At 46.6% G+C, this 18459-nt stretch overlaps 6 protein-coding genes across 10 annotated transcripts in view; 3 read left to right on the forward strand and 3 right to left on the reverse strand.

Annotated features, from left to right (window-relative positions):
- Positions 1-1216, forward strand: part of PER1 (period circadian regulator 1) — a 58517-nt gene extending 57301 nt beyond the window's left edge. For 4 of the 5 annotated variants that reach the window (XM_039338013.1, XM_039338011.1, XM_039338016.1 and 1 more), the window contains one exon: positions 511-1216. In XM_039338013.1, the coding sequence (XP_039193947.1) occupies positions 511-726 (216 nt within the window). In that variant the 3' untranslated portion in view covers positions 727-1216. The remainder of the gene's footprint in view (positions 1-510) is intronic. The other variant, XM_039338014.1, reaches the window with a different exon arrangement.
- A 6509-nt stretch (positions 1217-7725) lies between these two features.
- Positions 7726-8407, forward strand: LOC120305751 (histone H1.4-like). The gene has a single exon (XM_039338019.1). The coding sequence runs from the start codon at positions 7754-7756 to the stop codon at positions 8366-8368; it is 615 nt and encodes a 204-aa protein (XP_039193953.1). The 5' UTR covers positions 7726-7753; the 3' UTR covers positions 8369-8407.
- A 922-nt stretch (positions 8408-9329) lies between these two features.
- Positions 9330-9941, reverse strand: LOC120305756 (histone H3). The gene has a single exon (XM_039338025.1). It carries the CDS (start codon positions 9885-9887, stop codon positions 9477-9479), a length of 411 nt encoding a protein of 136 aa, XP_039193959.1. The 5' UTR covers positions 9888-9941; the 3' UTR covers positions 9330-9476.
- A 196-nt stretch (positions 9942-10137) lies between these two features.
- LOC120305759 (histone H4) lies at positions 10138-11277 on the forward strand. Its single transcript, XM_039338028.1, has one exon. It carries the CDS (start codon positions 10206-10208, stop codon positions 10515-10517), a length of 312 nt encoding a protein of 103 aa, XP_039193962.1. The 5' UTR covers positions 10138-10205; the 3' UTR covers positions 10518-11277.
- A 15-nt stretch (positions 11278-11292) lies between these two features.
- Positions 11293-12759, reverse strand: LOC120305757 (histone H2A-IV-like). Its single transcript, XM_039338026.1, has one exon. It carries the CDS (start codon positions 11851-11853, stop codon positions 11464-11466), a length of 390 nt encoding a protein of 129 aa, XP_039193960.1. The 5' UTR covers positions 11854-12759; the 3' UTR covers positions 11293-11463.
- A 3119-nt stretch (positions 12760-15878) lies between these two features.
- Positions 15879-16870, reverse strand: LOC120305758 (histone H2A type 1-H). Its single transcript, XM_039338027.1, has one exon. The coding sequence runs from the start codon at positions 16529-16531 to the stop codon at positions 16166-16168; it is 366 nt and encodes a 121-aa protein (XP_039193961.1). The 5' UTR covers positions 16532-16870; the 3' UTR covers positions 15879-16165.
- Positions 16871-18459: the final 1589 nt, after the last annotated feature.

Raw genomic sequence — 18459 nt, forward strand, 5'->3', positions numbered from 1 at the left:
ATACTGGTCCACAGACCGGGGGGGGGGTTGAGGACCCCTGCTCTAAACCTTAAATCAGTGGTTCTCAACCTTTTTAATGCCGCGACCTCCCCAACCGGTCGTAAGTGGAGGACTACTCAACCGGTCGTAAGTCGAGGACTACTCAACTGGTGCAGCACCGTTTGCAGACTGGGACTTTTGGTGGGCTCAGCAGGGCAGAGACAGCCTGGACAATTCCTATTGGCTTTGGAAAGCCAATAGAATTAGACTCTATTCAAGACAGTCTCTTCTATTGGCTTTCGAAAGCCAATAGAATAAAAGGGAGGAGCACAGCTAAGGAAAAGGGGGAAATGGCGGACTGCGTTGTTTGGCGACCCCCGTGAAATGGTCGTTCGACCCCAAACGGGGTCCCGACCCACAGGTTGAGAACCGCTGCCTTAAATCTTTAAACCTCCCTCTAACCTTAACTCTAGCCCCAACCCAATTAGCCCACCGTAAGCTAACCCACCTCTTGTCTTCCTTCCCCTCCAGGCTTGTGTTGAGTGCGAGAGTAACGCTGCCTCGCAGGCCGCCCCCCTTTACGACGTCGAGATCCAGGATATGGACCTGAACGGCATGTTGGAGCTGATGGAGGAAGGCACCGGGCCCCAGGTCCCTCTGCCTTCCTTACCGCTAGAAATGGCCATGGAGGAAGACGAGGCCGGAGAGAGTCGGGACCAGCCACACCTAGTAGAAGCAGAAGCGTGAGGGACCAGCTAAGCCCCGGAGAAGGACTAGTACACACCTTTTGAAGGTTGCTCGAGCGAGTAGGGGCTGCCGAGCGGCAGGAATCGGACCGCCAGGCAGCTGGCGTGCGAAGGACCCCGTGTTGCCTTGTTTAATCAGAACTTCCGGACCGGCGGGTCTCCAGGGATAGCCCCCCCCCTGCCCTTCGCCGACACCCTCCAACTGGACTAGCCGCTTTGATCTTCGCGGCGTTCGGCAGGGTGCGGAACTAGAGGGCCCGGGACATTGGAGGGGGGGGGGGGCGTGCACGCGCGCGCCAGGGTGTTTTGGGTTTTTCTGTATTTATTTTTGACCATTTGTCACTGGTTGGTTTACTGGGGTGGTGGGGTTTTTTTTTGTTTTTGTTTTTTTACTCATAACTGCAGCCGGTTCCCGGCTGGCAGCGCCGAACGTAGTAATAACGATGGCGATAATAATAATTAAAAAAAAAAAGAGGTGGCTTGCAAAGCAAGACGTCGGCACAGGCCCTTTTTTTGTCCCTTTGTCACAACTTTCCTAGCTGGAGGTCTGAGTAGCTGCCCTGAGATTCCCCGGAAGAGGTTTACTTCGTGGGGGTCCGTGGGGAGGGGGGGCGGTCTCTTGAGCTGGGTGGTTTCCTGGCAAACGTCTCGTGACCCAAGTAGGGAACGTCATCAGCGCTAGAAGAGGAGTGTGGGGTTTGCTTTCTGTTTGTGGGCAAGTGTCGGGGTCGGTGGGGGTGGTGTTCTTGGTGGTTCCTTGGGTGGGCTTTTGTGTGCTGTGGGTGTGATGGTTTGTGTGAGTTGGTGGTGTGGCAAACAGATTGTATCTAAACGGAGAGCGAATCCCACACTCCCTTCTAGCGCTGATGGTGTTCCCCAGTTGGGTCATGAAAGGTCTGCAAGGAAACCACCCAGCTCAGAGAGCACCAAGGACCCCACAGTCTTCCTCCTCCTCCTCCTCTTCTCTGCACAACCCCTCCCTTCTAGCACTGATGATGTTACCTAGTTGGGTCATGAAACGTCTGCAAAAAGACCACCCAGGACCCCACAGTCCTCCTCCATTCCACAATCCCCACTCCCTTCTATCACTGATGATGTTACCTAGTTGGATCAAGAAATATCTACAAGAAAACCACCCAGCTCAGAGACCACCAAGGACCCCACAGTGCTCCTTTTCCTCTGCAGACCCCTTCTAGCACTGATGATGTTCCCTAGTAGGGTCATGAAACGTCTGCAAGGAAACACCATCTCAGAGACCACCAAGGACCCCTCATTTCAACCTTGAGCTACAAAATATTCCCTCTTGAGTTTATCGTCGCCCAACAAATCAACTTCCCTAATTTATTTTTTTCCCCCCTCTCTGCTCTGTTGACGTACATCACTCCTATGTTTCCTGTTGTTGCCAATACTTTTCCTGATTTTCTTGGCTCTGGTTCCTTTGGGGAAGAGGGATTTTTCAGATCTACCGGCCACTCCATTTTTCTCCTAAAACGTTCCGAACTGGGGACCCAATGCGCCAAAAGAAATCTTTTTCTGGGGGAAGATTCCTCAGTAGGTCCTTGGGATCTGGAGCGAGAGACTGTGGGCCGTGTTTTTCCTTCTTGTAAATTCCCCTGGCGCTGTTTGGAATTGCAGTGGTGGCAAAACCAGCTCAGGACGAGGGAGGTGCTGATTTGTCGGCGCCTGGTTCTCTTTCAGGCGCGCCTGGTCACCTACTTCCCAGAAAAGAAATTTCTCAAAGGGACAACAATGGAGAGCAACTACTTTAGCCTGACTTTTTCCAAGCAAAAAAACCCCCCGCAAACATTGAAACAACGAATCTTTTTGTTCCTTTTAAAGCTGTGAGGACGATTCACCAGTGGAACTCCTTGCCTCCAGAAATCGTGGGCACTCCATCACTGGAGATTTTAAAGAAGAGGCTGGACAGCCACTTGTCTGAAATGGTATAGGTTCTCCAGCTTAAGTGGTGGGCTGGACTAGAAGACCTCCAAGGTCCCTTCCAGCTCTATTCAACTATTCAAAGCAGTTGGGCAAACTGAGGACTAGCCTCCAAAGTAGTAAAAGGCTTTCGTGGAGATCAATGGGGCCACCTCTTCTGCTTTGGCTGATCAATACCAGCAGCTGTGTAGCACCAGTAAGGTCCTTCAGATGGTCTGGAGGACCTTTAAGGGACCCACCTCTCCCTCCCCCTGCAGGGATTTTTTGTGTGGGTGTGTTAAAAACTCAGTGGATTCAGACATCGTCACCCCTGGCTGTCATCGGACCAAAATACTGTGCCATCCCGCTGTATGTTGTGACTGTCTTTGAGATGTTTTGCTCGTGTTCGATTCCCGGAAGAGACCGCAAAGCTGATAGAAGTCCAGAGGAGAGAAACCCCTGGATCTCGGATCATTTACAGAAGGATTTCTGGCTTCCTTTGAAAGGACTTTTCTTCCTGTTACATTCCTCCCCCCCCCCCCCCATGGATCTTGCCATCCTTGAACAATTCAGGGCAGGGGGTCTTGATTTTTTCTTTGCACTAAGGGAAAATAAAGTTTGGGATTGTCAAATCCAGCCACTTCCACTTCATCATCATCAATGGGACATCCACTCTCCTTTCAGGATTATATATATATATATATAAAATTATTATTATTATAGATCAGGGGTGTTAAACTCAATTTCACTGAGGGCTGCATCAGCATTGTGGTTGTCCTGGGGTATATGTGTGGCCAGGGTGGGTGTGGCCTACTGGGTAGGCATGGCCAGTTCCACATCATGTCAAGGGTGCCTGTGGGGGCCTGGGCAAGAGTGGGACAGATCTGAGGGTCTCTGGCAGAAGGGGGTGGGACCGGGGCAAGGGCCAAGGCATGGTCCATTGGGGCAAGGGCCAAGATGGCCACCACAAAATTGTACATTGGCTCCCAGCCGGCTTGGGCCAGGGCCAAGGCAGCGGGGGCTGTTCCCTCAATGTTTCCAGGATGGCTTCATGGGCCGCATGAAACCACTTTGCGGGCTGCATCCGGCCCCCGGGCCTTGCGTTTGACATGTCTGTTATAGATTATTATTATTATACACATAAACACACACTCCTGAAAGGAGAGAGGGTTTCCCATTGAGGATGATGAAGTGGAAGTGGCTGGATTTGACAATCCCAAACTTTTAATGACTTTTTTTTTTTTTTTTTTCAAATACCACTTGCAAAACATACAATCTAATTTCCCCAATTCCGGTTGAGGATTGCACAAACCTTCCCCAAGTAACATTATAACTTACAGCTCCGACATGTAGCTTTGCTTAACGGCCGTTCGCAGCGAGGATGGAGGGACTCCGAAAGGGAGCTTGGGCACAATTTACGATGCTCTTGGCTGTTTTCCAGTAAAAACACCTGTCGGATATGCTGGATTTGCTTAGCGGCCACGGGATCCCTTACGGCAACAGTTGTAAAACCAAGTCAGTGTACTTGGGGACCCGCTTAACGCCCCCTCTTGCCGACTTAACAATGGAAATGGTGTGGTCGTAAATGGAGGACCATGTGTAATTTAAATTTTTGATCATTTAATGTTAATTTTGACTCCTCTCTAGGAGAGAGAGAAGTGCTTGGAAGTTTTTGCTAAAAAGGATTTTAGCTAAATCCTTTGGCTAAAAGGATTTGGACCCTTGCTCTCTCTTTAACTCTCCTAAGTCTCCAGGCCTCATTAAGGAAGAGAAAGCAATTACCCATCATTTTTGGATTAACATGGAAAATAAATATAGTTCTTGTCTTACGACCCCACCATTTCCTCGTTCAGCGAGACATTTGTTCAGGGAATTTTGCCCCATTTTACGACCTTTCTCGCCACAGTTATTAAGTGGAACACTGCAATTATTAGTCACATGATTGTTAAGTGAATCTGACATTCCCCATCGACTTTGTGTGTCCGAAGGTCACAAATGGGGATTGATCACGTCTCACACACACACACACACACACACACGCCCCGGAACGCTGCGACCGTCATAAATACGAACTCGTAAGCATCTGAATTTTGATCACGTGACTACGGGGGGGGGGAATGCTGCAAAGGTGGTAACTCTGAAAAATGGCCGTAAGTCATAGCTTTTCGATGGTCACTAAATGAACTTTTGTAAGTTGAGGGCTACCTGCGGCGGCCTCAGATCTTAATTTTGATCCGTTGGAAATGTCTCTTCCCCCCCCCCCTAGTTAAAGGGGATACAAATCTCAGGCAGCCATGTTTTGCACAGAGTTGTAATAATAATAAAGTTGGAAGGGACCTTGGGAGGTCATCTAGTCCAACCCCCTGCTCAGGCAGGAAACCCTATAGTACATTTTGGAGTCGTCACATCGGGAAACAAAGATGGGGAGACGAAACTGTGTTTTGCTAGGTATCCTGTGTTGGTCCAACTCTTTTAGTTTTATATAAAACCACAAAAGTTCGTTCTCTTTCTTTCTCTGCTGCGGAGAGCGTGTGTGTGTGTGTGTGTGTGTGTGTGTGTGAGAGAGAGAGAGAGAGAGAGAGAATGTGCAGGAACTGATTGGATTTGTGGCACAATTTCTGTGAATCTGATTCTGCCACCAAATAAAGGCATTTTTGATATTTTTTTTTTTCTCACGGTGTCCCTGGCGTGTTTTGGGGGAAAAAAAAGAGGCAGCTGGATGTTGAAGGCCTAGCAGTTGGATCCAAGAATATTTAATTCTCTGCAATTTCTATTACATCCTAGTCTGCTTCAGGCATCTCTGGAATAACAAAATTGGAAAGGACCTTGGAGGTCTTCTAGTCCAACCCCCTACTCAGGTCCTTGACTTAACAACTTATAAGCGAGCCCGTTTCCATGGCTGAGCAAGACAGTGAATTTTGCCCCATTTTACGGACCTTTTTCGCCACAATTGTTAAGTAAACCGGAGAATGAAAATCCCCAGAAAACTAGAATGGTGCTCCATGTCCAATCTCAGTTAAAAACAACCAGGTTAATTGGCGGTGAGGCTAGAGAAGTGATGGTTAGGGGCCCTGAGCATATCCTGTTTTGCGATCTATTGCAGGAGTCTGAATAATTTGCTGCCGGTATGATGCCGACTGGTGCTTCAAATCTGAAGATCGGCCTTTCAAAACCGGGTTTGACAGGCAAAATGGAGGGAAAGACAGAGTGCAAACTATCTTAAAATGGTGGCAAAATTGAGTAAGAGGAAAGCTCTGTGCCTTAGGGATTAGAAGAAGGGATAATGAAGCAGAAATTCTAAGGCAAATGATTTTAGGAAGATAATGAAAACAGTGATTCCTCAATTTACGACCACAAGAAGAGACTGGACAGCCATTTGTCTGAAATGGTATAGTAGGATTTCCTGCCTGAGCAGGAGGTTGGACTAGATGATCTCCAAGGTCTCTTCCGAATCTGTTATCCTTCCTTCCTTCCTTCCTTCCTTCCTTCCTTCCTTCCTTCCTTCCTTCCTTCCTTCCTTCCTTCCTTCCCTCCCTCCCTCCCTCCCTCCCTCCCTCCCTCCCTCCCTTCTCCAATACTGGAAGTCTTTAAGAAGAGACTGGACATTGTCTGAAATGGTATATAGGGTTTCCTGCCTGAGCAGGGGGTTGGACTAGATGACCTCCAAGGTCCCTTATGAATCTGTTTTTCTCTTTCTTTCTTTCTTTCTTTCTTTCTCTTTCTTTCTTTCTTTCTTCTTTCTTTCTTTCTTTCTTTCTTTCTTTCTTTCTTTCTTTCTTTCTTTCTCTTTCTTTCTTCTTTTTTTCTTCCTTCCTTCTCTCTTTTCCTTCCTTCCTTCCTTCCTTCCTTCCTTCCTTCCTTCCTTCCTTCCTTCCTTCCTTCCTTCCTTCCTTCCTTCCTTCCTTCCTTCCTTCCTCACCCTGCCAACAAAAGTACATATAGTCAAGGCTGTGGTTTTCCCAGTGGCAATGTATGGCTGGGAAAGTGGGACCATAAGAAAGGCCGAGCGCCAAAGAATGGAGGCCTTTGAACTCTGGTGCTGGAGAAGACTCCTGTGAGTCCCCTGGACTGCAAGGCGATCCAACCGGTCAGTCGTAGAGGAGATCAACCCCGACTGCTCTTTAGAAGGCCAGATCCTGAAGCTGAAACTCAAATACTTTGGCCACCTAATGAGAAGGAAGGACTCACTGGAGAAGGGCCTAATGCTGGGAAAGATGGAGGGCAAGAGAAGAATGGGACAACGGAGAATGAGGTGGCTGGATGGAGTCCCTGAAGCAGTAGGTGTGAGCTTAAAGGGACTCCAGAAGATGGTAGAGGACAGGAAGGCCTGGAGGAATGTGGTCCATGTGGTCGCGATGGGTCAGAAACCACTTTGCAACTAACAACAACAACAATCTAGGTTACCCAGGTGCAGAAAAAAAGGATAAAGCAGACAGCTTAAAAAACCAAACCACTTCCCCTAATTTTTTTTTCACTCTTCACTTATCTCGGCCCTATTTAATGACAACCCAATTCCCCAACTTTTTTTTTGGCGTTTGTCATTTTCAAGCCCCCACATCAAACGCACGTCCCAGGCGTGTAGACCGTTCGATGTGTTACTTGGCTGGATTAAAGAAGCGATTGCGGTGCAAATCATCAGCCGAGATCCTTGCCTGGCGGGCGGGTCAAGCTACAGACCCTCCAGGCTGCCGTTTCCAAGGTCTTACACGCGGCTTTCCCAAGAGACCCCTTCAGCATCTCCCAACAAAGGCACAAGTGTACACGTGTCGAGGCAGAAAAAGCCGGGAGATGTTGCGCTCCTCGCTTTCTCCCCGCAATTTCTACGCTGCTCCGCCCAAGGAAAGCCGGGATCCCGAAAGAAGACACCCGCCCCCTCGATCCCCCCCGGGAATGGAAGGGATCGGCCCGAGGGATTTTTATTAATCGACTCTTTTATGCACCTCCAGAAACACAAAATCTCCATCATCAGGAGCCGAGTCGGACCCAACAAAGCGCCGGGCTGGCAACGGACCAATCAGCGCTCAGCTCCTCTCCTATAAATACCAGCGCCCGCCGCGCCGACGGGCACTCGAAAGGTCCGCGTCGGAGGAAGAGGGTATCTTGTCTCTAGGATGGCAGAAGTCGCGCCGGCTGCGCCCGTAGCGGCGGTTCCGCCTTCGAAGGCGAAGAGAACGGCGGGCGCCGCCGCGAAGGTGCAGCAGCGGAAGCCGGCCGGCCCCAGCGTGACGGAGCTGCTGATGCAGGCGGTGGCGGCGTCCAAGGAGCGCGGCGGCATCTCGTTGGCCGCGCTGAAGAAGTCGCTGGCGGCCTCGGGCTACGACGTAGAGACGAACAACAGCCGCATCAAGCTGGGCCTGAAGAGCTTGGTGACCAAGGGGACCCTGCTGCAGACCAAGGGCACCGGCGCCTCGGGCTCCTTCAAGCTCAACAAGAAGCAGGCCGAGCCCAAGGTGAAAGCGGCGGCGGCCCGCAAAAGGAAGCAGCAGCAGCCGGCCAGGAAGCCCGCCAAAAAGGCGAGGAAGGCTCCGGGAGCCGCCGGGCCGAAGAAAGCCCCTAAAAAGGCGGTCAAGAAAGCGCCCAAGGGCGTCAAAAAGCCCAAAGCGTCGGCGGCTAAAGCGAAAAAGGCGGCTAAAAGCCCCGCCAAAGCCAGGGCAGCGAAGCCCAAAGCGAAGCCCAAGACCCCCAAAGCGAAAGTGGCGAAGCCCAAGAAGGGCGTGAAGAAGTGAGCGAGTGAGTCTCCTTACTTGCAAAAGTAAAAAAAAAAACCCCAAAGGCTCTTTTAAGAGCCACCCACAAAAATGTTAAAAGGTGCTGCTTTCCACTAAAACAATTAAGTTGACTCCCTCGCAGGGCTGTTTGGAAAGGGGAGGGAAGTGGCGCGCAGCCGTTTTAATGTCTGTCCCAAGGTAATTCAGGCAAAGCAAAAAAAAATTTAGCAAAAGTTAAAATTTAAATTTAAGGAAAGGAGTTATATAAATCAAAACTTTTAGAGGGAAAGTCAAGCATTTTATAGGGCACTGAAAATGTGACAAGTGAATCAAACAAGACAGTTGGGGGCAAAAAAGTGTTTATTGATAAGATAAGTCCAGAAGTAGCCAATTTCTGGGTCACATTCCTCCATCCAGCTGGGTTTTTGTGCAAGTGAGTTGAGGCCTATCCGGTTCCTTACTTGCTGAAAAAGCAGCTTTTATTTTTTAAAAATTTAAATTTGGCCAAGAGGAACTTGTGTAGTTTCCTGATTTTCAAAAAAGGCAGGGATGCCATGTAACGGAAGCCTAAAAATCCCAGTAATAGCACACCTAATGCTCACCCAGTAGGCAAAAATATTTTAATAGCTTTGGGGGATCCATCCTATAAGCCTCATATTTGTTGTTAGTTGCAAAGTTGCGACCCCATGACAATGTTCCTCCAGGCCTTCCTGTCCTCTACCATCTATATATATATATTAACATTTATATAGGTAGCCATGCTGGCTGAGGAATTCTGGGAGCTGAAGTCCACAAGTTTTCAAAGTTGTCAAGGTTGCAGAGTCCTGTCATATTATAAATAGACCACCCAAATCTATTTTAGTTCAACCTGTCAAATTATGGCTTCAATCCCTAATTTTAAAGGGATGAAGGCAGCAGATCCCAATGCTAAATGAGTAATTTAAATTACTGGCAACCTGTTTCCAATTTCAGTCTTTCTCGGATGTTTTCTAGACGTAAAACGACCGTAATTGGAAATACAGCCGGCGTGATCAGCACTTTCCCTAGAGTAATTTGGTGGCTCTTAAAAGAGCCTTTGGGTTTGTGAAAACGAAGCAGCAATTCCTCACGGCGGTGCTTTTTTTGTCTACGCCCGTTCCCCGCGGATGCGGCGGGCCAGCTGGATGTCCTTGGGCATGATGGTGACGCGCTTGGCGTGGATGGCGCACAGGTTGGTGTCCTCGAAGAGCCCCACCAGGTAGGCCTCGCTCGCCTCCTGCAGCGCCATCACGGCCGAGCTCTGGAAGCGCAGGTCGGTCTTGAAGTCCTGCGCGATCTCGCGTACCAGCCGCTGGAAGGGCAGCTTCCGGATTAGCAGCTCCGTCGACTTTTGGTAGCGGCGGATCTCCCGCAGGGCCACGGTGCCGGGCCGATAGCGGTGAGGCTTTTTCACGCCACCCGTAGCTGGAGCGCTCTTCCGCGCCGCCTTAGTGGCCAGCTGCTTGCGGGGCGCCTTCCCGCCGGTAGACTTGCGAGCGGTCTGCTTGGTACGAGCCATTCCGAGAAACTGCAGCCAGAGTTGTAAACTGCAGTGCTGCTCTTCGGGATATTTATAGGCGCTTCGCAGAGCCTGATTGGCTGAAGCCTAGGAAACATCCGTTTGTGACGTTTGAATTTGGAGGGCCGAGCTGCAATTGGTTGAATTGAGTTGTCAGCTTCGCTTGAGCCGGTTCAAGCGAGCTGCATTTGATTGGACAATAACGACCTAACTCAACGCCAGCTCAATCGCGACGAAGTTTTCTTTCTGGTCGGACTTCCATCTTTATAAGCTATCCCTCCGCAAAGCCTCGAAGTCATTTTCTGCTGGATTTTCAGGATGTCTGGTCGTGGGAAAGGCGGAAAAGGCTTGGGTAAAGGTGGAGCGAAAAGGCACCGGAAGGTGCTGCGCGATAACATCCAAGGCATTACCAAGCCGGCTATCCGCCGCTTGGCTCGCCGCGGAGGCGTGAAGCGAATTTCTGGATTGATCTACGAAGAGACCCGTGGAGTCTTGAAGGTCTTCCTGGAGAACGTGATCCGCGATGCTGTGACCTACACGGAGCACGCTAAAAGGAAGACCGTGACGGCCATGGACGTGGTGTACGCGCTGAAGCGCCAAGGACGTACCTTGTACGGCTTTGGGGGCTGATTCCAGACAAAAGAGACAAAAATAACGGCCCTTTTAAGGGCCACCCACAATTCCAGAAAGAGAGTTGTAGCATATGTAAAAATTCGACATAATTCTACTTCATGAAAATAACTGGAGATGTGATGTGTATTAGTAAAAACTACTCGGTGGTGTAACTGCTATGTAAGTAAGCTAAAAACGCTTTTCTCCATTTCAGATCCTTTTCTAGACTTAGGAGACTTGCCTGGAATTGTTAGGCTTTTGGGTTATTAACATTTTTATAGCGAAATGTGGAGATTCTAGAAAAACAGTTGCAATTTGGAAAAGCACCTTTGGAATTTTGAACCTGGCAATCAGTCTTCAGGGTAACGTTTTTTACTTAGAGATTACAATCTTGGCGATTTACGATTTTAAAAAAACGCCTTAAAATAAAAAGACATTTTTCAGTTAAAAAAATTAAAACCAAGAGGTGAGTCACTCGATAGCAATAGGATATTTAATAAAAGTCCTTGGAATACACTTTCAGGTTTTAACACGAGCCCAGCCAGCAAAAATGTATGCAATGTTACCTCGAATCAAATGTTTTGTATTATTCGAGTCTCACACGTGATCATAGAATCCCCTAGGTAGAAGGGACTTTGGAGGTCTTCTAGTCCAACCCCTGGATATACCCCTTAGGGTGTCTTTGTGTTAGCAGTGCCGAATTTCCAGCACCTTGTTAAGCTTAAATCAGGGGTCTTGCAAGTTGGCCCTTTGATGACTTGTGGACTTCAGCTCCCAGAATTCCTCAGCCAGGCATTCTCACGTCATCAAAGGGCCAACTTGCAAGACCCCTGACCTAAATGAACTGCTTTGGCCATTAGGTAGCTAACGGACTAATACATTGAAAAAAATCAGCTTTTTTCGTGAGGTTGTGGGTGGCTCTTAAAAGAGCCTTTGCAGTCTTATTTGTATTACGTGGAATGAATTACTTCGCCTTGGCTTTGTGGCTCTCCGTCTTCTTGGGCAACAGGACGGCCTGGATGTTGGGCAGGACACCACCCTGGGCGATGGTGACCCGGCCCAGCAGCTTGTTCAGCTCCTCGTCGTTGCGGATGGCCAGCTGCAAGTGGCGCGGGATGATGCGCGTCTTCTTGTTGTCCCGAGCGGCGTTGCCCGCCAGCTCCAGGATCTCGGCCGTCAGGTACTCCAACACGGCGGCCAGGTAGACCGGAGCGCCGGCGCCCACCCGCTCGGCGTAGTTGCCCTTGCGAAGCAGCCGGTGCACGCGGCCCACCGGGAACTGCAGCCCGGCGCGGGAAGAGCGAGTCTTGGCCTTCGCTCTGGCTTTGCCGCCCTGCTTGCCGCGCCCAGACATAATCAACCAATTCCTGTCTCTCCAAAGCCCAGAATGAAACGCTGCACCGCAACCCCGCCTATTTATTTACTCCTCGGGTTTCTAGCGGCGTCTTTTGATTGGGTGGCTGTCGCGCTTCAGGTTGGGCTGTCCAATAAGAACGTCGTTCTTTCAGCCAATTGGAACGCGGCGTTCACCGACTCTGGCGCGCGGTACGTTTTTATGTCTTCCAATCGTAAGCCTCCTCTGAGCGCGTTCCTTTCCCCCGCCCTCCACCTGGACTTGTCTGCTGATTTTTCAGGGTAATTTTGTTTTTTTCTGGTCCAGATCAATAACTATCGTCTTAAACTTAAAGTAATCTCTTTAAATTAAGCCAGTGAACAAACTGGTTGCCTGGCTGGTGCTTCAATGCTAAGTTAGGATGCTTCATTTGATAATGCTGCTCCACTTAATGTAATTTAATTTTAATTGGTGGTTTTAGTTTAAGGGCACTTCATTGAAGATCAAATTAGCCTGACTTTAAATTGTTCTGAAAGTACTTTAAATAGAATGGGCAGAGAGGAAAACATTGCCTATATATTTTATGGGCTATTCCATAAAACTCACCCTTGCAAGCTGATAGCCCTGTAACAATATCCCCTGAACATCTTTTTCGGTCAAGGTGTGGGAAGAATCCAGAGAAAGAAATATTTTGGGAAATATTAAAAAGGCAGAATATATTTCCCCAAAGGATTTTAAAGGCAGAAACCAACCAAACCACCCCCTAGTCTCTCTGCCCCAAACAGAAACCAGGTCTGCAGAAATGCAGATGTGATAATCTTGTCAGAAAGATTCATGAATGAAACATGGCTTCTGTATCTCTTTTTCCGAGCTTTATTCTTGTGATTTGGGGGGGGGGGGATAGTCAAAAGGACTTGGGTGTGTGTGTGCGTTCTTATCCCACTAGAATCAATGTTTTCTTTTGTTCTATTCTCACATCAGCATCTTTTATTGCTTTGCCCCATTTTACGACCTTTGTGCCACACTTGTTAAGTGAATCACTGCAGTTAAGTTAGTAACTGTGATTGTTAAGTGGATCTGGCTTCCCCACCTATCAACATGTCTTCTGTTTTGATGGAATGGTTTCAAGAGCAGTACTGTAGGATCACAACTAATGTCTCCTGAGAACAACTATATTTTTACTCTGTCTAGTTTTCCTCTCTCCCCTCCAAATCACATTCTTGGTTTTCATCCGTTACAATAACCAGCTATAAAAGGGCAACGCTTCTGAAGAACACAAGGAAGAACCAGATAGCGCAAAGGGGCTGTCAACGCTGCTAACATCGGATGTTTTTGCATCGACAACAGAGGGAAATGTAGCCACATTTTACCTTTTGCTTTTAGAGTTAGATGATGTTGGGAAGGGGGATGTGAGCAAGAGTCCAGCTAGACGTAACAACACTAGACCTAGCGTGAGAATCAAGGTTATTGTAACCAGAACTGATAAAGAAGTGGGCTGGAAAACTGGAGAGGAAGCCCTCGTTTCAAGCTAATTGGGGAATGTGATTTACGATTGTTAATTAGTGGAGGGAATTCTGCTTTGATACTATGTGCTCAGGGGAGGGAGGGGAATTCAGTTTTTGGCACCAATTATGCACTGCCGATGCTATGCTACTCCAAATAAAGATTCTGTAAGGAAACAATGCCTCGAAGTTCTTTGGAAGAGTTTCATCGGTCGGAACCGTGACAGGTGGTTTTTTTTTTCAAGTTTTCATCGTACTTGCGAGGCCCCCAAATGTGCTTTTTCATGAGGCAATTAGACCTTGTTTTTCCTTAAAGACGGTTCACTTCTCATTCAAGAAGCTTCATCAGCTCTGACTGGTGAGGAAGGAAGGACCTTTGCAGTCTTCTGGTCGCTAGTACTCCCTCTGAGAATCATTGAGGCCACTTGGAGATTGATCTGTGCCCTCAGGGTCACCTGAATAGTGAAAATGGTTGGGGAACCATCTTGGAACTGCTGAAAAACCCATGTTGCAAATAGGAGACAGGTGGTGTCATATCCCTTCCCCCCTGTTGAGAGAGGGCTGTTCAATTTTAACATAGATGGCCTCTTTGAGCATCTCTGAGACAACCGTTACCTGGATGACTGAGAATCTCCATAGACCAGGGGTAGGCAACCTTGGCTCTTTTATGATTCGTGGACTTCAACTCCCATAATTCCTGAGCCAGCCATGCTGAGGGGAAAGGGAGAGGTTTCCAAGCTGAGCCATGCTGGCTCAGGAATTCTGGGAGTTGAAGTCCACTAGTCCTAAAGGGGGCCATATTTTCCCCATGCTGGCTCAGGAATTCTGGGAGTTGAAGTCCAGAAGTCATGAAGGGGCCATAGTTTCCCCATGCTGGCTCAGGAATTCTAGGAGTTGAAGTCCACGAGTCATGAAGGGGCCATAGTTCCCCCATGCTGGCTCAGGAATTCTGGGAGTTGAAGTCCACAAGTCATGAAAGGAGCCATAGTTCCCCCATGCTGGCTCATGAATTCTGGGAGTTGAAGTCCATGAGTCATAAAAGAGCCAAGAGTGCCTACTCCGGCCATAGACGTACTTGGGAGGGTATGCAAAATTTGACGATATACTGTAACTCAATAACAAAATACATTTTCTTCTTCCCTCTCAAAAAAATGTAAACATAAGGAAGATATATTTATTAATTTAAATTAATTATTTATTAAAACTTGTTAGAGATACCCAATTCCAGGGATTCTGGGCAGGTATGAAACAAAAAAAAAATTAAAACCAGATCAACCGCTTGGATTAAAGCCTTCTGAAAAGCATTACAAATCCCAACCCAGGGCTGTCCAAAATACTGAGGCCTAAACCAAATGTCAAGACCTTTCTGAAATGCCCATATCATTTTTTCCTCCTGCATTTCCCTAGCAGTTGCTCGCAAAAATAAGTCAACCTCTGGTTTTAGGATATTCCATGCAAAAGAAATGGAGGTGCAGTAGAAGCCACAAAGCTACTGAAGCCTCAGCAGGATGGGGAGCATAGAAGCTTAATAAATATTTTAAGGCCACCAACTGGCCATCCGGATGTCTGAAATTTAGAGCCGAGAAACCCAGACTACAAGCAAATTCCAGTTCCCATTATTTCCAGGAAACCTGGAAACCGTTTCCAGATTGTTCCCGCTGAAGCTACAGAAATGACCTTCAGAATTTACGCAGTGGAACATGGGACCTCATCACTTAAGAAGCAGTTAAGGATCAAGCTGCATAAAGGCTTTTTGGCCGGCATTAGTTCCTCAAGCCAATTCTAAGGCCTGCGCAAACGTTTATCGGGATTAACTCAATGAAAATCCCAGAGGTGCTTTTTTCACGAGGCAACTGGACTTTCTTGTTTTTCTTTGAAGACATTTCGCTTCTCCTCCAAGAAGCTTCCTCAGCTCTGACTGGAGGGTGGAGAATGGAAGGATTTATACTTGCCTCGTGAAAAATAAAAAGCATCTTTGGGATAATTATGACCTGGATGACTGAGAAGCTCCATAGAGAAAAGTCAATGGAAATTTCCAAGATTTCCTTCTTGTAGCTTCCAACGTGGTAGCCATTTACAGGGGTCTTCCAACTTGGCCCTTTGAGGACTTGTGGACTTCAACTCCCAAAATTCCTCAGCCAGTGTGCCCGGCTGAGGAATTCTGGGAATTGAAGTCCACAAGCAGGGCTCTTCCAACTTGGCCCTTTGATGACTTGTGGACTTCAACTCCCAGAATTCCTCAGCCAGCATCCTGGCTGAGGAATTCTGGGAGTTAAAGTCCACAAGTCATCAAAGGATCCTAGTTCCCTCACACTGGCTGAGGAATTCTGGGAGTTGAAGCCCACAAGTCATCAAAGGGCCAAGTTGGAAGACCCCTACTTGTGGACTTCAACTCCCAGAATTCCTCAGCCACAAGTCATCAAAGGGCTGGTTCCCTCATGCTAGCTGAGGAATTCTGGGAGTTGCAGTCCACAAGTCATCAAAGGGTCATAGTTCCCTCACGCTGGCTGAGGAATTCTGGGAGTTGAAGTCCACAAGTCATCAAGGGTCCTAGTTCTCTCACACTGGCTGAGGAGTTCTGGGAGTTGAAGTCCACAAGTCATCAAAGGACCAAGTTGGAAGAGCCCCGCATTAGCACCTTTTCACCAGTTTTAAATGTTAAAAGACTTTTTGGAGTTTTCGTTCTGGCCCCGCACGATATATTATATATTTCAGGCGTTACCAAACGCGACGAGCTCTTTTTGTGACTTTGTAAGCGGCTCTGAAAAGAGCCTTGGGGAAGAGTCCAGGCGCTCGGGCCGGGCTGGAGAAGTTGCCTTAAAGTCTCGGCTTCAAGTCTTCTTGGGCAGCAGGACGGCCTGGATGTTCGGCAGGACGCCGCCCTGGGCGATGGTGACCCGGCCCAGCAGCTTGTTCAGCTCCTCGTCGTTGCGGATGGCCAGCTGCAAGTGGCGCGGGATGATGCGCGTCTTCTTGTTGTCCCGAGCGGCGTTGCCCGCCAGCTCCAGGATCTCGGCCGTCAGGTACTCCAGCACGGCGGCCAGGTAGACCGGAGCGCCGGCGCCCACCCGCTCGCCGTAATTGCCCTTGCGAAGCAGCCGGTGCACGCGGCCCACCGGGAACTGCAGCCCGGCGCGGGAAGAGCGAGTCTTGGCCTTCGCTCTGGCTTTGCCGCCCTGCTTGCCGCGTCCAGACATGGTAGCTCTAAACGGCGACAATCCAAAAATTCAAGTGAAGATCGAAGTGAAAAATCGCCCCGGCGTCCTCCTGCTTTTATATTCGCCCGCCGGCTCCTGGAAGGTGGAGGCGATTGGACGAGAAGGAGGCCACTCCTCCAATGAGACGTCGGGTGTGTCTTCCTAGCCAATCAGAGAGGAGCTGCTCAAGATAGCCAGTAGCAAAAGCGGCGAGAAGAACGCTAAGGAAATGTTAGAAGGTCTTTCTTTCTTTCTTTCCCTTTGTTTATTTATTTCCTTTCCCTATTTATTTATTTTCTTTCTTTCTTTCTTTCTTTCTTTTTTTCTTTCCTTTTGCTATTTATTTATTTCCCTTCCTCTTTCTTTCTTTCTTTTTCTTTCTTTCTTTCTTTCCCTTTATTTATTTATTTATTTCCTTTCCCTATTTATTTTTTCTTTCTTTCTTTCTTTCTTTCTTTCTTTCTTTCTTTCTTTCTTTCTTTCTTTCTTTCTTTCTTTCCTTCCTTTCGCTATTTATTTATTTCCCTTCCTCTTTCTTTCTTTCTTTCTTTCTTTTTCTTTCTTTCTTTCCCTTTATTTATTTATTTATTTATTTATTTCCTTTCCCTGTTTATTCTTTCTTTCTTTCTTTCTTTCTTTCTTTCTTTCTTTCTTTCTTTCTTTCTTTCTTTCCCTTCCCTTCCCCTTTATTTATTTATTTATTTCCTTTCCCTATCCTATTTATTTATTTATTGCCTTTCCCTATTTATTTATTTCCCTTCTTCTTTCTTTCTTTCTTTCTTTCTTTCTTTCTTTCTTTCTTTCTTTCTTTCTTTCTTTCTTTCTTTCTCTTTCTTTCTTTCTTTCTTTCTTTCTTTCTTTCTTTCTTTCCCTTCCCTTCCCCTTTATTTATTTATTTATTTCCTTTCCCTATCCTATTTATTTATTTATTGCCTTTCCCTATTTATTTATTTCCCTTCTTTCTTTCTTTCTTTCTTTCTTTCTTTCTTTCTTTCTTTCTTTCTTTTTCTTTCTTTCTTTCTTTCTTTCTTTCTTTCCTTCCTTTCGCTATTTATTTATTTCCCTTCCTCTTTCTTTCTTTCTTTCTTTCTTTTTCTTTCTTTCTTTCCCTTTATTTATTTATTTATTTATTTATTTCCTTTCCCTGTTTATTCTTTCTTTCTTTCTTTCTTTCTTTCTTTCTTTCCCTTCCCTTCCCCTTTATTTATTTATTTATTTCCTTTCCCTATCCTATTTATTTATTTATTGCCTTTCCCTATTTATTTATTTCCCTTCTTTCTTTCTTTCTTTCTTTCTTTCTTTCTTTCTTTCTTTCTTTTTCTTTCTTTCTTTCTTTCTTTCTTTCTTTCTTTCTTTCTTTCTTTCCCTTCCCTTCCCCTTTATTTATTTATTTATTTCCTTTCCCTATCCTATTTATTTATTTATTGCCTTTCCCTATTTATTTATTTCCCTTCTTCTTTCTTTCTTTCTTTCTTTCTTTCTCTTTCTTTCTTTCTTTCTTTCTTTCTTTCTTTCTTTCTTTCCCTTCCCTTCACCTTTATTTATTTATTTATTTCCTTTCCCTATCCTATTTATTTATTTATTGCCTTTCCCTATTTATTTATTTCCCTTCTTTCTTTCTTTCTTTCTTTCTTTCTTTCTTTCTTTCTTTCTTTCTTTCTCTTTCTTTCTTTCTTTCTTTCTTTCTTTCCTTCCTTTCGCTATTTATTTATTTCCCTTCCTCTTTCTTTCTTTCTTTCTTTCTTTTTCTTTCTTTCTTTCCCTTTATTTATTTATTTATTTATTTATTTCCTTTCCCTGTTTATTCTTTCTTTCTTTCTTTCTTTCTTTCTTTCTTTCTTTCTTTCTTTCTTTCTTTCTTTCCCTTCCCTTCCCCTTTATTTATTTATTTATTTCCTTTCCCTATCCTATTTATTTATTTATTGCCT

The sequence above is a fragment of the Crotalus tigris genome, unplaced genomic scaffold (assembly GCF_016545835.1).
Source record: "Crotalus tigris isolate CLP2741 ecotype Arizona unplaced genomic scaffold, ASM1654583v1 scf7180000017690.20705106771:4171800, whole genome shotgun sequence".
Classification (NCBI taxonomy): Eukaryota; Metazoa; Chordata; class Lepidosauria; order Squamata; family Viperidae; genus Crotalus; species Crotalus tigris.

What these genes read in the sequence shown, in the direction of transcription:
- LOC120305751 (XM_039338019.1), top strand. Translation starts at nt 7,754, where the DNA reads ATGGCAGAAGTCGCGCCGGCTGCGCCCGTAGCGGCGGTTCCGCCTTCG.
- LOC120305756 (XM_039338025.1), bottom strand. Translation starts at nt 9,887, where the DNA reads ATGGCTCGTACCAAGCAGACCGCTCGCAAGTCTACCGGCGGGAAGGCG.
- LOC120305759 (XM_039338028.1), top strand. Translation starts at nt 10,206, where the DNA reads ATGTCTGGTCGTGGGAAAGGCGGAAAAGGCTTGGGTAAAGGTGGAGCG.
- LOC120305757 (XM_039338026.1), bottom strand. Translation starts at nt 11,853, where the DNA reads ATGTCTGGGCGCGGCAAGCAGGGCGGCAAAGCCAGAGCGAAGGCCAAG.
- LOC120305758 (XM_039338027.1), bottom strand. Translation starts at nt 16,531, where the DNA reads ATGTCTGGACGCGGCAAGCAGGGCGGCAAAGCCAGAGCGAAGGCCAAG.